The 15946-nt window shown below is 45.4% G+C and overlaps 1 protein-coding gene across 3 annotated transcripts in view; it reads right to left on the bottom strand.

The window, feature by feature from the left end:
• Positions 1–15946, bottom strand: part of NEURL1 (neuralized E3 ubiquitin protein ligase 1) — a 139704-nt gene that overhangs the window by 75959 nt on the left and 47799 nt on the right. Inside the window, exon 1 of one of the 3 annotated variants that reach the window (XM_058029364.1) lies at positions 4859–4898. The exons of 1 other annotated variant lie outside the window; for it this stretch is intronic. In XM_058029364.1, the coding sequence (XP_057885347.1) occupies positions 4859–4883 (25 nt within the window). In that variant the 5' untranslated portion in view covers positions 4884–4898. Of the gene's footprint in view, positions 1–3731; positions 3787–4858; positions 4899–15946 lie in introns of those variants that run through there. One more of the 3 variants, XM_058029362.1, reaches the window with a different exon arrangement.

Raw genomic sequence — 15946 nt, 5'->3', positions numbered from 1 at the left:
TAGACATTTATTTCAAGCATGATTAGCTAGCAAGTAGTTTAATATTATAACTTAATAAACCCTGACTCTGTTATCGGAAGATTGTAGTATACAGTCATTCTTGTAGAAACCAGCTTTTTATGAATCACAAGGAACCATATCAGCACTTCCTGTTTAAAATACTGTTAAGCAGTGCATATATAGATACTACACTTCAAATAGCAAGTAAACATCCTGTCCATCAAGGTTGTGTTACCTTTGAACCTCCTATTTTGACTTCTCTTCTTGCTGCATAGACTGCTCTGGAAAACACCACGAGGATTTCTACAGAGGGTGTGGGAAAGCAGGGGGGAATGGGAAAGAGGAACAGAGACAGTCACAGTGCCAGGAATAGGGACATAGATGGAGACTGCCTGAGTGGTTGTCAGCACTGCAATCCCATGACACAACATCTCAAGCCATCAGATGACTCCTTTCACAAACAGACATACTGCTCTTCATGGTACAAGCCATTGGGGTTTGTTTGGTAGTGGGGAATAAAGTCAGAAATGGAGCTCTCTTAGGAAGCTCAGGCAGCTTTAGTGATGCTAGCTAAAAGTTTATTTTTCCTCCCAGTCCCATCAGGTGGGAAACTTTCCTTCAGGTGACTCAGGGCCCATCCAGCACCCACCATCTCCACCTTAGGGCAGAGGAGCATGGCTCTGCAGCCACCTATCAATGGGAAAGCAGCTTTTTCACCCAGGGAGATGCCTGTGCATGTGAGCCTGTGTGTACCTCACAGTGTGGCTCAAACAGGATCAGCAGCACTGGCTTGCAGGACTTCACACAGTACAGCCAAGCATCAGTGCAGGTCCAGGGACATCCAGTGCCACCACCATGGCCATGCAACCCCATGCATGACATGTCACCCACTCGTGACTTTTCTTGAGCCAAAGGATGTTGAGTCTCCTCTATCCAGCAGGATTGCTGCATATCTTTGCTGTTTGAGAGCACATTTGTGAGTGAAAGGGGCCAAAATGATGCCAGGTGTTCCTCATGGTCCGTGTGTGGTTGTACATGACTGCTGCAAACCTAGAATCAAGAATCATTAAGAGTGGAAAAGATCTCTAAGACAACCAAGACCAACTCCTAACCAGCCCTGCCAAGTCCACCACCACCACCATGTCCCTAAGCACCACACCAACATGCTTTCTGAACACTCCCAGGGCCAGTGATTCCACCACTTCCCTGGGCAGCCTCTTCCAACACCTGACTGCCCTTTCAAAGAAGAAGTTTTTTCTAATATCCAATCAAAACCTCTCCTGGCACAACTTGAGTCATCTCCTCTTGTCCTTATCCCTCGCTGCTTGGGAGATTAGGCTGACCCCCCCTCACTACATCCTCCTTTCAGGCAGGTGTAGAGAGTGTCAGGGTCTCCCCTGAGCCTCCTTTTTTCCAGGCTAAACACCCCCAGCTCCCTCAGCTGCTCCTCAAATGATTAACCCTTCAGACCCTTCACCAGCTCTGTGGCCCCTCTCTGGACTCACTTGGTTACCTCCATGTCCTTCCTGGACTGAGGGGCTCAGAACGGGGCACAGCACTCGAGGTGCAGCCTCAGCAGTGCCCAGTACAGGGGGACAGCCCCTGCCCTGTCCTGCTGGCCACACTACTGCAGATAGAGGCCAGGATGCCATCAGTCCGGGCACGCTGCTGGCTCATGTTCAGCTGGCTGGCAGCCAACACCAAACCTCTGTTCTTACATCAGGGCACCCACAGTTTTTAAAACAAACAACCTGATTTTATGGCGTTTTTGACAGAGTGCTTCCTTCAAGAGCCACTTCAGGAGCTTTTATCTCAATTAGCTTTTATGACCCTGACAAGGTCAGGGTGTGCCCAGCTCTGGGCACAAGTCTCAGCAAACCTGCTCTGTGCCCAGGACCAGCCCAGCACGAGCAGCATCTCCCCAGTTTAATTAATTCTCAGTGAACAGGTGCTTGTAAAAATCCCACCTCATCCTTGCCACACAGAGAGGTCACCAGGAATGTCTGAAGGACACTGGTTAATTAATTATCTGTGCAATGTAAGACAAGGATTGTCAGTCCTAAGGCTATCAATACAACTCTTTTCAGTATCATTACATTCACTTTCAATTCAGCTTATGAGAAATAGATAGAGATTCTGTTCTCTTTCCTCAGCTATTTTGAGACACATCTGAAACACAAATATTCAACAGAAAGATGGAACTGGAGGAACAGTAGCCACAGACAAACCACAAGTGCAGATGTAGTCTATTTTTGTTAAATGTGCCTTTGTAGCACGATTTTTTTTTATATAATCCCTATTTTTTTTTTTCAAGTATCACTGTGCTGAACAAAGCAGTGCATCACCTCTGTATATAACACAGTCTGTGGCCGCTCTGAAGAGGAAAATTTGAGTTAATTAGCCACACCACCTCCATCTTCCAACAAATAAAAATTAAAGAGAAGCATGCTTGCTGGAGTAGAATTGCTGAAAGGCAGAAGTTGCAAGATTGCTGTGCAGTGCACTGCCAGCTGCAGGCAGGAGAAGGCCCCAACAGGAATGCCAAGCCCCTGGCACACACAGGAAACATATATATTTTTCATTCTTTCACTGATTTAAAAAAAAATTCATTCAAATAATGCTTCAGAGGGGAAAAGGCACTTACAATGACAAGATAACAGCTAAAGGGTTTTTCTTTCTTTTTTTTTTTTTTTTGGGGTGATCCAGCAGTACAATTATTCTGCATACTGCATGCATATCATGAGATTAAATAAGAAATAAGGTCAGGCCACAGAAACTTCAGAATACACACAATGAACAAATAAAAAATCACTATCATCTTGCTAAATATCTTTGGGGAGAGTCATTTACTTCCTAACTATGTCCATTTGTTCCTTAAACTATAGCGTCTGGACTTGGTAGAAAATATGAGAAGAATCAGGGCTGTAATATGAATATTCACAGTGTAAATGTATATACCTCATGTATCTCTATTCAAGGATATGAGATCCTCCACAGTGCTTTACCTGTGTCTCCCATATCCATGTTTACTATTGTGACAAGGAAGGGTTTCTGAGAGCCCCATTCACACCTCACTGAGCAGGCAGCACACTTACTACGTGCAAACCCACGCAGAACGTTTCAGAGCAAGACACGGGTTTCATGCTAAGGACTGCAATATTCTCACAGAAGTATTAATTGCACGAGATTTGTGCAGGCAGGGACGCGTCTCACACTGTCCATGGATTCACATTCTGTGTAAGGCTGGCCTGTGCAGGGCACTCCGGTCCCTCCCCAGCTCCTCCCTCGCCCCGCTGTGCATCCCCCAACAAACCCAGGGACAGGGCTGCTCTCAGAGCCTCAGCTCCGACAATTCACACCGACATTCGTTCCGAACCTTAGCAATTCAGCTAAGAAACTGCTGGTGGCAAGGAGAAATAAGGTGACTGCTCTGGGAGCCCGCTGAGTAACCTTGGCAGCGGGGCTGGCGTTTCCCGGCGGGGCTGTCACCCAGCGCACACGGATACACACGGACACAGTTACTTCTCCTTCCACCCTGACACCTCACAGCGAGCCTGTCAGCGCTGCCCGGGCAGGTATCTACGCCTTACCCCCGTGTTCAGCCAGACGAGCCCCATCCCAGCCCGGGCTTCCAGCCCTGCTCCCGGAGGGGGATGCTCGGGGAGGAGAGCCGGGCAGAATCCGCATCCCCGCCGCACCTCTCCCAGCCGCCTCCCGCGCTCGCTGCTTACCGTAGAGCAGGTTCCTCGTCACCTGCCCGCCCATGTCGGCGCAGCCCCCGCCCGGCCCCGGCCCCGGCTCCGCTCCGCAGTCCCCGGGCCCCGCGGGACGCGGCTGCCCCGCGCCGGCTGCCTCCGCCCACACCCGCGCCTCCCGCCGCGGCACCGGCGCTCCGAGCTGTCATCTTTATTTACATAAGAAGGAGGAGACTTCGCCTCCTGAAATAGCTGCCGGCGTTTCACCGATAGAGCGTGTCCCCCTCCCCACGCACGGCGCGGAACGCGGCACCCACGAGCGGGGCGGCCGGCCCGGCTCAAACCCGGCGGTGCTGCGAACAAAGCGGGAGGCACCGCTGACTCCACGGGGAAAGATAAAGAAAACAAAAATTAAGAACTCATTTATAAAACCAAACGACTCTGGCCACGTGAAACTTTCGTTCCCCACTGCAAAACCCTGGAATAAATTAGAACGGGGAAAAAGAAAAGCTAAAATTTATTACCAGACATCACCACACCAGTCTTCAAACGGCTTTTGCGGGCTAATTATTAATTATTTAATAGTTTTATTAATATTAATATTTACTAATATTAATATTTATTAATTATTTCATAAATAAGTGCTCGAAAGGCAGAATGGCTCGCCACAGACTGAAATAATAAAAGCATTACCCCCCGTAAACTCTTTTGTGCGGGGCCGGCATGCTCAGCCCAGATCCAATGCCTCCTGCGCTCCAGCTCATTACCTCTGCTGATGGATAATGGCCAGCGTTAGGGAAAGCAGGGGGATGCCGAGAGCGGTGCGAGGAGGTGCGCAGGGCACCGCAGCCAGGGATGGTCCCTCGGTTGCTCTCTGCATCCCGCAGTCCGTGCAGGAGCTCGCTCGCTCCCTCCTCTCCATCTCCAGCACCGCACGCCCCTGCCCACTCGCTCCTCTCCCTGCATCTCTCCTGTCCGCTGCTCTGTGGGTAAATTAACACAGCAGGCACCGAGCTGCCACAGCCAGCGCGGCAGATCCCAGCTGGCTCGATGGAAACCAGCTCATGCATCTTTGTGCTGCGCCGCAGTCGCTCCCCTCTCTGCAAAGGAGCGGCAGTGAAACTTGTGCAGCCGCGAGAGCAGCCCTGCCTCCCAACTCTTACCATGGTGCTGGGCAAATCCTGCCATCCCACTGCCTCGATTCTGCCACCGGAAAAAAGGGAAATAAGATTTTCTCTTGCCTGTGTTGTAAGGATTATTTGCTTAGGATGTCTGTGTGCTGAGGTCTCAGCACTTTGGAGGAAAAAAAAAAAAAAAAAAAAAAACCAACAAAAAGAAAAGGAAAAAAAAAAAGGCAGTGCAAAAAAAGCCCAAGCCAAAAAGCATAGTCAGGGTGTTTGCACTAGTGCTGCGTGCTTGAGGAAAGCTGTGTCCAGCATTTTCAACCTGCAAGAGGAGCCTGTCCCGAGCCCTCCATGCAGTCACCGCTGCCGGCTCACCCCTGCTCCCACCTGCCCAGCCGAGAGTGCTCTCCAGAGCCAAGCAGCAGCTCTTCCTCAGCTGAGCAGCACGCAGGCAGCACTCTGCTCATCCCTGCCCAAAGTCACACTCTGCAGAGCTCATGGCAGCTTCTTGGCAGAAGAAGAATCTCGGTTTTTTTTCCTTCTATTTTTTTCCCCCCTCCCCAGATGATGCTGCATTTGCTGCAGCAGCGAGTGGGGTGAGGACGTGCCCCGAGCACCGTGGTGTGGCCCCTACAGCCCCAATGGGTGCAGGACAACTCTCAGGTCACACCAACCCATCCCAGCACCCTGCTCTGCTCCCTGGCTGCTGGGGACCCACAGATGCCACAAGGACACTGCTGCTTTCATCTTCTGGGGGGCACCTCACCCTCTCAGGCAATGGGTCCAGAAATTTACAACATCAAATACCACGTTTCACTTGGAGGAATGAAGATTGACTTGGACATTCAATCCCAAGTTTTCTCCTTCAGTTTCTCATTTCAGCTCTGCTTTCCATCCTTACCTTAATCTTGCTACAGCTCTGTGAATAATTGACTTCTTGGTTCAGTGCCTCAACCAAGAGATTGCTAGAAAAAAAAATATAATTTCATGTTGGCCCAAAAATGAATGCTTTGTGCGTCTCACTGAACAAAATGTTTCTTTAATTCAAAATGAGCCATTTTATTTTCAGAGTTATTTTTACTTCATTTTTTCAAGTTATGGTCATTCAATCCAGCTCTGAAATGATGTCCTTAAAGAAAAAATAAATTAGGCCCTTTGTTTTGAATACACCAAAAGGAAAAGTGTGAATTGCTATCTTGTCTGATTATTTTATTTTTTGTAACTTATTGGCTTTGTTTGTTTGTCTGAAGGGGAGGGTGGAGAGGGCAGACTGCCAGAATGAGTCATCCTGTTTGGCAGAAAATTATAAACAATTTCAATTGATTTTAAATTTGGGGATTTTTTTCAAAAAGAATCCAGCATCCCCTCCCACCCCTGAGCTTCCCTTGGTGCTGTGGAGCTGCTCCTGGGGCACACAGACCCTCAGAGCCATCCACAGCAGTAGAATGGCCTGTCATCCCTGTTCTGTGATAATTCCTTGAGGATTATTTGCCATATGGCAAATCTTTCCTTCACAGATACATCACACTGAAACTTACTGCTGATTTGTTCTGGCCACCTCCAAGCCCATTTCAGATCTTTATCTATTCCAAATTACTCCTCAGTCTTTCATGTTTCAGATTCTCCTCTAGACAAAGGGAAATCCTTCCCATTGCCCTGTTCCTGTTTCACAGTTCTCTCTGTCAATACACTCCAGATCCCCTTGGGCTGTTTCTTTGCCCTTGTCAATAAGGATAAACCCTCCCATTTTGGCGTCAAGTATAAAAATCAATAACATCACCATTTGCACACCCTCCTAAATCACTGACAAAGGTATTAGGTTGGACCCAACAAAAACCCAGCCCCTAAATCCATTTCCATTCATGAACTGCATCCAGCAAACTCTGGCCAAGCAGCAGTGTTGCTGTCCAAGCCAGGAGAAATCTGCAGCAGGAGTATTTTGAGGCAGTGTCTGATCTTGCTAAATATACTTATTAACCACAAGAGTAGGATGCTGAGGCTGCAGAGCACTTCTGAAAATAGATTCACAGACATCAAGCCATAGCTAAAACCTTGGGTCTTTCCAAGCAGCCTTGAGCAAACAATGGGGCACCTCTCCCAGCCCTCCCAGGATAAAATTCCCAGCCCTGGGTACCAGACAGGGTGGCCAGGAAGGGTTATGACTATCTGCATTGCTTTCCTGGTGTCCTGGTGGGAAGGCTGGCAGGTCAGCAAGGAGGATCCCAAAGAACCATCATGGTCTGGGAAAAGACATCCCAACAGAGCCAAAGAGCCCATTCAACCCTGACTGAGGGAAAGCAGAAGAGATATCTGCAGGGAACAACAGCAGGGAGAACCAGCTCTGCAGAGACCTGTCTCATACAGGAGGAAACACAGAAGGAGATACAAAGAGAGAAGAAAAGGATGAAAACTCAGGGAGATCAAGGATAAGATCACAGTTATGCATAGGCCAGGCCAAGAAAATGAAAATCCAGTTCATGCAAGCCTCATGCAGCTAGAAGTCCTTTGGAACTGCATTTGGCTCTATGGAGAACTGGAGTTTACACTTTGTTAGCAAGACAAAACAAGAATTAAAACTTCTCTTGATGGGGATCTCACCTCCTTTAACGGTGCTGCAGGTAGAGACATCCAGCCAAGAAACAGTCCAAGAAGTTTCCTTGAATAACAGAATGGGTAAAAGATGGGAACTCTGGAAATCAATCTAATGTTCACCACGTACATGGAATCTTCTCTCAATGACTTTTTAAAAGGTTTAAAAGTGCAATCAGTTTCTCCATTACCACTTACATTTGACTCTATGGTAACAAACAGATTGTCTAGAAATTGCCCTTTTTCACTCAATGCAGTAGCTCTCAGCTACTGGAGTTCATCTGGGAAGATAGGATAATTTATGGGAACACATTCTTAGGTCTTTTTTCAGCATGAGTCTCTGACTGCTCCTAGGGGGAAGCTTCACCTGTACAGAAAACAGATTTCCTTCAGGAACCTATGCCATTGTAACTTCAGAGGAAAAATTATGTTCTCAGTTGGAAAGCATCCAAAAAATAAAGTCTCACCAACATGCACAAGAAACAGCTAGGAAACCTTGCCTTCTATGCATTCCTTTAAAATTAATTTATTGCCATTTACAGAGGTGACTTAGACAAAAGATGTGTCTCCACCTTCAATCCTTTTTCTGCAATGCAAAGACACAGATACTGCTGCAGCAAGCAATATGCTGATTAGCTGACGTTTATGCAGCCATTTGGGAATATAACGAGTTATGTCATTATTAAGCATTATTATAAAGCTGCAGCTCTGGATGAAAGCCAAATCTCGCAGTGTAAGTCAAAGGAAATTTAAAATTCTGACTTAAATTTTTAAAATCTAAATCACGACTCATACCTACAAACTACAGCACTGCCACTGCTAACCCAGGTGGCTCAATTACCCCAATACAATTCTCTGCAGGCACAGCAGGAAGGGGAATTTAAGGACACGAAAAAATCTTTAGGCTGACTAACCACCTCCCATTTGCACTTAGCTTAAATGAGACATCAGCTGTGTTTGCTTTAGTGACAGGAGCTGCAGCAGCACAGTGGTAAAGGCTGTCTCTGGCAGGGCAATAAAGACATCAGGGAGGTGTTGCAATGGATGTCCAGGTTGTGAAGGAGAGCCAGAGCCCTCATGCCACTGCTCAAGGGCTGTCACCCCTGTTTATGTAAAACCAAAGCTGCCACAGCTTCCAAGTCTTAACCCTGACACTGCCAGCACTCAGCGTTTTATCATAGCCTCCCTGCCTGACTGTCTGCAGGAGGGGAACAGAGAAACAGCAGAGTTGGAGAGGGACGAAAAGCTGAGCATGAAGAAGGATTTCTATGGAAAAGAACTGAACTGACCTCAGGCCAAATTGCACAACATTTTTCCATCAGCATGTACATGCTCACAAGCCCCCACTGGATGGGGGGTTTATCTTTAACGAGAGTGACTCAGGGCATGAAGGTGTCAGGAAAGAAATTATTGCACCAAAAGCCAAGAGTGCTCCCTCTTCCTTGTATACTTTTGGGATAATATATTGAGAAAACTGTGGGAAACAAAGAGGAAGCAAGGACTAAAATTCACAGAATTCAATATAAGATGTGCCTGGCAAGAAAACACTGACCAGGAGCTTTTAAATGATACAGAAAAAAACCATGTCTGTCTGGGGCAAGGTCCCCTGGAATCTGCCAGAAGCCCATTCCTGAGGGCAAGTATCATGCTGTGCATGACACCAACCAGGCCCTCAAATGCCTCCAGCTCTGACCGTCATTTCCATGCTAAATTAATAGCTTTGCCTCTCACTGCCATTTCACATTACTTCTTCAAGCACAATAAGATTCAGAAGAATCTTAGGCTTATCCAAATCAAATGGAAAGTGAATATAAAAACACATCACCAGAAGAAACACTGTAATTTTAAAAACCAGAGAAATGCTGATTTATAACACTCACCTGAGTTGACTTATGTTTTCAGAACTACAGAGAAAACTAAAGTTTCTATATTAAAGCAAATATTTTCTTTAATCTCATGAGAATATCCTTATTTTTATTTCAGCTGGAGGTACGGCACAATGACAACATGGCAGGACTGAGAAATGTGTTATTTCAAGCCCAGTTCTGTGGCTATGAAATATTTGGAAACTTTGAACAGTATCACATGATAAGGTTCTATGGCAGACTTTAGCAACCCAAGTATGTCCTTCCACACAAAGTTACAGGGAATACTGGTATAGTATATATATTTTTATACTATATAAGTAGCTTGTTCACACTTTATCACAGGCAATATCCAAATTCTGCACTGAAAAACTAAATCACCAGCTAGAATCAACAGTATTTTTGTGGAATTTTTGCTTTAACATGTGAGTGCAGAGCAAGCACTGCATTCACTTCCACAATAGTTTACTGTAGGAAATGGTGATGCCTCTCTGCCTGAGCTAAAGAAGGACATTTTGACTTTTTTCAAAAATTTTAAAAAGGATCTTTTCAAGCAACAGGTTATTTCATTCTAACAATCTTCATTCAATGCCCTCTAGAAAGGGCACAGGCTGGCCTCTGTGAAACCAAAGAGGTAAAGAAGGCAATCAGAAAGCACCGGCACCAAGGTCAGATAGACAACTTCCACTCCAGCACGTGACAGCTTTTGGGAGCCTGACTTTGTAATCTAAATAACGCTCCCTTGTCAAAGAAATGCAGCTGCTAAAGATATTTCTTAGCAGATACAATGATAAGAGTGAATAACCTCTCTGTTTCCTGTGCCACCCTTTCCCAGAAAAGCCTCTCACTTACATGTTTGTAACCAAGCAAAGGCACTGTATGTTTGTGATGTAAATATTAGCCCAGCTGAGAACACCTTTTTATTACCCTGCTGAAAGTCCTCCAGAGAGGACACTGAAGGGCAGCAGGATCCAAAAGAAACCTTTTGGGCTGGCAAGATGGGCAGGCAGGCTCACCCCTCATGTCCATGAGAATGCTCCTCACTGTTTGCGCCCACAGGAAGTTTTAGCCTGGGCTTTGAAAGGCTCCCAGGGTCACAGAGGACACTCAGTGATCCTCATCCAGGAATGGCTTCTCATGCACCCCTTTTCACCCCAAAACTGCCCTGTCTCCTGCTACAGGGCCATCCCAGAGGAAATGTTTCTTACTTACAGAACTTTCCTGTACAGAGCTGCTTTCACAAGCTCTTTTACATTGGTCTCCAGGGAACCAAAGGAGCTGGAGGTCAAATACCTCAAGGACAAAATGCATGGCAAGGGTGAATTTTTCAGCCCTGGTAAGAGGAATCTTGCTGGTGTAAATACCAAACAAATCACGTCATGCCTGTTACAGGTGTTGCCCCTTCCCACGCCCTCTGTTCATCTTTTACTCACCATTCTCTGTTCTTCTACTTCTCCCTCACCAGACACTGATGTTTTGTACCTCCTCATCCTAGACTCTTTGTGGCCTTTCACATTTTACCTGAAATTTAGCCTCCCTCCCTTGTTATTTCTTCTATTTTTCAAACCAAAAGACATTGTGACGCTAACTCAATCTCACAGAAGTATCCTGAAAGGTCACAAGCCAGATGCAGTAGACTGGGGGCAGCTAATATTGGAATGAGAAAAGTGTTTTGGTTCTTCAGCTCAGGAAAACAGGACTTAATCAGTCCTGTCTTTAATCAGACAAAAGATCACAGCTTTACCTTCACCAAATGCCACTTGTTTTATAGCTACTTTATCAAAGTACAAAGCAGATGAACATAAAGTGCAAATATTGTACTAAGCAGAGCAATGGTCATGTTTCCCTCCATTCACTTCTCCATCCCACATCTCCATTTCCAGGAAAAGGGATCAGAGCAGGACGTGAGACTCATATTACCAAACACAGAAGAATGTCCATATCCCCAGGATCTAAACCATGCTAATGTATTCACCACTGCAGCATCTAGACTGAGCGTCTCTGACCTACCACAGCTCCTTCTGATCTGCCGCGAGCTTCCGCAAACCAAAACAACCCCAACTGCTCCTGCCATTGTGCCTCTTCCTCCCATGCACCATGCCTCCAATCCAAAGGGCTTTTTCACTTCTCCTTCCTCCCTCCCCCAGTTCTTTGTCTCTGCAACCTCTTCTGTGCCGCCCACACACTTGGAGAGTGGAGAGCAGACCAATCTGGCAAGCTCAAATAACAACAAAAAAAGGAAAGAAAAGGGGGGAAAAAAGTAGTTTTCTGGCCTGGAAGACTCCACTGTATTTTTATCTGGAAGGAGCAAGCAAATCTCTTTTCCTTTCACCATGAACCAAAGGGAATGGCGATGGATCCCAAGGCCTCGCATTCTCACAAATCAGTCCTCACAAAAATGAGGGGCTGGTATTTCTTCTGGACACACAGGCACCTCTGAATAGGAACGTCAAGCTTCTCTTCAACATTCTCCCAGCCCCAAGCACCAGTTAAAAATATCAGATTTTACAAGGTGGGGTTAGATTAGCCAGTTTTCTTGTTAGTTTTTCTTAAAAAGAGCTGAGGACAAGCTTTGCTGCCTGCCTGGAGGCTCCTTAACCAGCCAGGCTGTTGTTGGCACTCCAGGGGCTGCTGGGCTGCCTGGGCATGTGCCCACACAGCACAAGAAGGGGGTTTGGAAAGGTGCAGCACCCCCTCCGTGCCCACATGGCAGTGGCAACGTTTACCCATCAAGGTCCCACTCCTGCAATCTCACCAGCACATACAAAAAAACCATTCTGGCATAAAGCATCTAATGACATTAATGGCACACAGCACAGCGATACGGTCCAGGCATGTGGAAATAATCACAGGCCCAGAACCCAGGATGACTGATTTTTTTCCCAATCAACATATGTTTTACTTAGATGTCTGCTTCTTCCCACCCTTCCTTCTCTTGATCTCCCAAACTATTATTTGGTTTTGCGGGAACAGAGAAAAACATCTTAAAACAGAAACATTAAATCACACCTATCTAAGAAAAAAAATGCTTAACTTAGATATAAACAAGATATTTTATTAAATACACACATTCCTAATAATAGGCAGGATTTGACCCCAGCACAACTGGTCCCTTGAGCAGATAAAATACACCTGAAGTCTGTTCAGCATGAGGGGCTAAAAATAATGTTTGTGATTAGAATCAAAGTTGAGTTTCAGTGATTAATAAACACTGCTTATTAGGACCAAAGTGTATGCTCCACAGAATGACTCAAAAACTCAAAGCTATTCTGTGCAGCTATTTGCTTGTTCAAGGTGACCTGTGAGCCATACCCCAGGCTAGTAAAAATCAGCAGTTACATCATTTACAACACCAATCCAAACAGAGTGTCTCTCCCTCCCTATCAGGTCATCTTAACTCAGCTGTTCTTATGTCCTGGAGACATTTTAGCTGCACAAAAGCATTTTCACTTTTGCAGCTTCGTGCCAACTATGATGACTCCTGTCACTTTAGCCTTTTGTAGCCACATGGACAAAATGTCCATCTTTCAATGGCTTTATCAGCACAGTTGCAGCCACAGTCATCACAATGCTGACAGTCTTTAACCAGACTTTCACCCAATATCCACCTACACTGCTCTATTGAAAGCAAATTCTCACCTGTGCCTCTAAAGCAGATCAGCCACCACACTCTTCAGCAGATTTTCTAAGCTGGACATTTTCACACATTCCCTCTTGTTGTGTACCTTGAGGGGCCAGAACCAGCACCACTTTTGGAGGCAGCAGCATGTACTTGTCCACAGGAGACACTTGCACATCCCAGGGGAATCCCTACTCGACTCTGACCCAGCTTTTGCCTCCAAAGAGAAAACACAGACAACTGATGCTCAGTGCTCCACAACTTGGATCTTCAGCAAACTGCACTCTGCCACACCTCTAACTCACACACAGTGAACAGAGTCCACTGACATTTCCAAGATCTCATTCAAGGTCTGACTGTGGTCTCACCCCCACTTCAGAGACTATTTGCCCTTCAGCTTCAGTGAGAGAACAGAAGAGAACGTTTTTCATTAATGTAGAGCAGTTAAGAAGTATAAATCCTTTTCTGTCTGTCTAGATTAAGATAGGAACAATAGACATGGGCATGACAAGATAAATATCTCTGCACGCTCCATGTTAGCACCACAGGTCTGTACACTACATGGACATGAGGCTATTTCAGATGATGCTCTTTTTAACACCTTCAAGTGTATTGAAGATCCACATCTTAGGAGTTTGTGATCTTCCCAGACATTGGTTTTTGCTTCAAGACAAACCCCAAACCTGCTGTCAAGGCAGAGGTTTATTTAAGAGAATATGTACAAGACCCATACCACAGTGCCCCTGAGCAACTCCCCTTTGAACTGGCTGCCCTTGGGGAGCACAGGGAGCCCCCTGTCCCTGGGTGCTCAAACACCGGGGTTTGCCTGCTGCTCACTCCTTCTGGATATTGTTCATGCTAGCCTAAAGCTCAGTAACTGCTTTTTCCCTCACAGCCTACACTATACTGCTGACACCATTTATCCATCTGCTGCTTTGCAAGTCTGTGAAACACCTAAGAGGCTCAAAAATCAGGCAATGCAGAAAAGCATCTTTATTCAATACCTTATTTCACCTCCTAGCAAACAGAAGCAGTATCTGTCTCCCACAGCAGGGATGGACCCTTAGCTGGGTGAGACCATAGTCTGAGCCAATACTTGTTGGGATTTAGACAACTTGAGCCAAGGAAGGAGACTTGGAAGATGTTAAAATTTGAGTGGGAGAGTTGTGTAAAGGCACACAGAAATATTTAAAGGAAATGGGCACAATGAAGAGGAAAGACATTTTTGCTGGCTTATGAAAATTAAACATACGCAAGGCTTAAGCTGCCACTACTGAAATCAGTAAGAATTTTGCCAGGCAAGCAAAGCAAAAGCAGAAATGGAAACAACATCTGACATTTGCTTTGTCAGACTCATACAATTTGCTGTAGTTAATTGCCTATGAGATAGATAAATAATTCACCATACGCAGCATATAATTTTAAATTTTCATTTTCACAGTACAAAGGTATCGTAATCTGGAGAGTTTTCATGCTTGTAAAAGCTGGTTATGCTGACTCATATTTAAGATGAGATTTTCCATTTGGATAGTCATGTTAAGTCTATAAAGACACCAAGCAAAAGAACATGTGAGAGGAAAATAGATTAAAATACAACATAGAAGATAATTTGGATAAAATTTCTTGTAAGTAATTTATTGTCAAAGTAGCCTTCAAACTTCTTGGAATGCAAAAGGCAGAATATTTCTGTAAATTATTGTTTGGGAACTGATCATATAAGCCTCAGAGGCTTATCCAGTATAAATGAAAGCATCTGGCCTTGTATCTTTAAGACCACAATGATGTGGCTGCTAAGCAGCCACTATGGGAAGCATGATATTCAGAAATTAATATCTCTCTGAGCACAGAACATATAATGAAGATAACAAGGCAGAACAGAGAAACAGGACTTGGACTCTCACATCTGGCATACTCCATGGATAAATCATGCAGGCAGCAGACCTGCACTGGGGGACAGCAGAAGAACGGGGTGAGGAACCTAACCCTAAACAATTACCCTTGGGGCATGGACAGACCATTATCAGGGCAACACAACTAGATCCAGGCCTAGCATTTCAGGGCACTCAAAGCTGGAGTTACCTCCTATTCTAGGAGGTGTGTTTTTTAGGGGCATTTCCACAATTTACAGCCTGTGGGATGCAATAGGCTCTGATATCATAATTTTCTAAATACTGTCTGCACAGCAGATGTTTTGTGTGTGCACACTACCCCTCGAGCGTCTACCATCTGTTTTTTACCTTACAAGTCAGGTGTTCATGTTTTTTAATCAAAATAATAAAATAAAAATATTTTTTTTTGTCTTCTAAAGAAGAAATTATGGGGGTTCTTCACTTATTCTCTGCACTCTTGAAAAGCCTTGTTAGAATTTTTTTTTTTTAATGGAGCACTGGGTGGAATGATTCCCCTTTAGTCACAGGGAAAATTACAGAGTAGGACTGTAAGAGGGTGAATTAGCAGCACACATGATGGAAACTGACACCACCTGGCTTTCTTCTCCCTTTTTAAATAAGCAAAGAGTAACATGAAGAGGCACCATGGAGACAGAGAGATCCAACGCCAGGCAAGGTGTGGAGAGGAGGAACAGCAATGCTGGATGAATGCAGACATCTAGACATGCCAGCAAGGGCCAGGGGTGTCACAGGTGGGTCAGACCCCAAGTCCTTTAGGACCTCAGGCTGCCACCCCTGACCAGCTGAGGGTCAGATCCCCAGTGAGGGGCAGCCAGCATCAGAGGCACAGAACTGGGATATGTTGCTCAAGAGCTGCCCTCTCCTCTACCCTCTTCTCACAAGGGATGAAAGCCAAGCAAAAAAGAACTTTTTAATGGGCCATCACTGGTGATGGACCAGCTGTGACACTTGGCAAGTTCCTCATTCCAAGCCCCAGAGAAATGGCAATCATTGCAAATGCCACAGGGCTTAAGCTCAGCATCTTTTCTGGTTACTGTTTATGTACAGGAAGCTTCCCTGCTGGACCAAGTTCGTTTGCTATTCCTCCCTATTCAAATAGGAATTATATAATTAAGAAAAAAAAAAAACCTGTTTAAAACCTATT

The sequence above is a fragment of the Melospiza georgiana genome, chromosome 8 (assembly GCF_028018845.1).
Source record: "Melospiza georgiana isolate bMelGeo1 chromosome 8, bMelGeo1.pri, whole genome shotgun sequence".
NCBI lineage: Eukaryota > Metazoa > Chordata > Aves > Passeriformes > Passerellidae > Melospiza > Melospiza georgiana.
The sequence above is the reverse complement of the archived record's forward strand: the minus strand, read 5'-3'. Positions and strand labels throughout refer to the sequence as shown.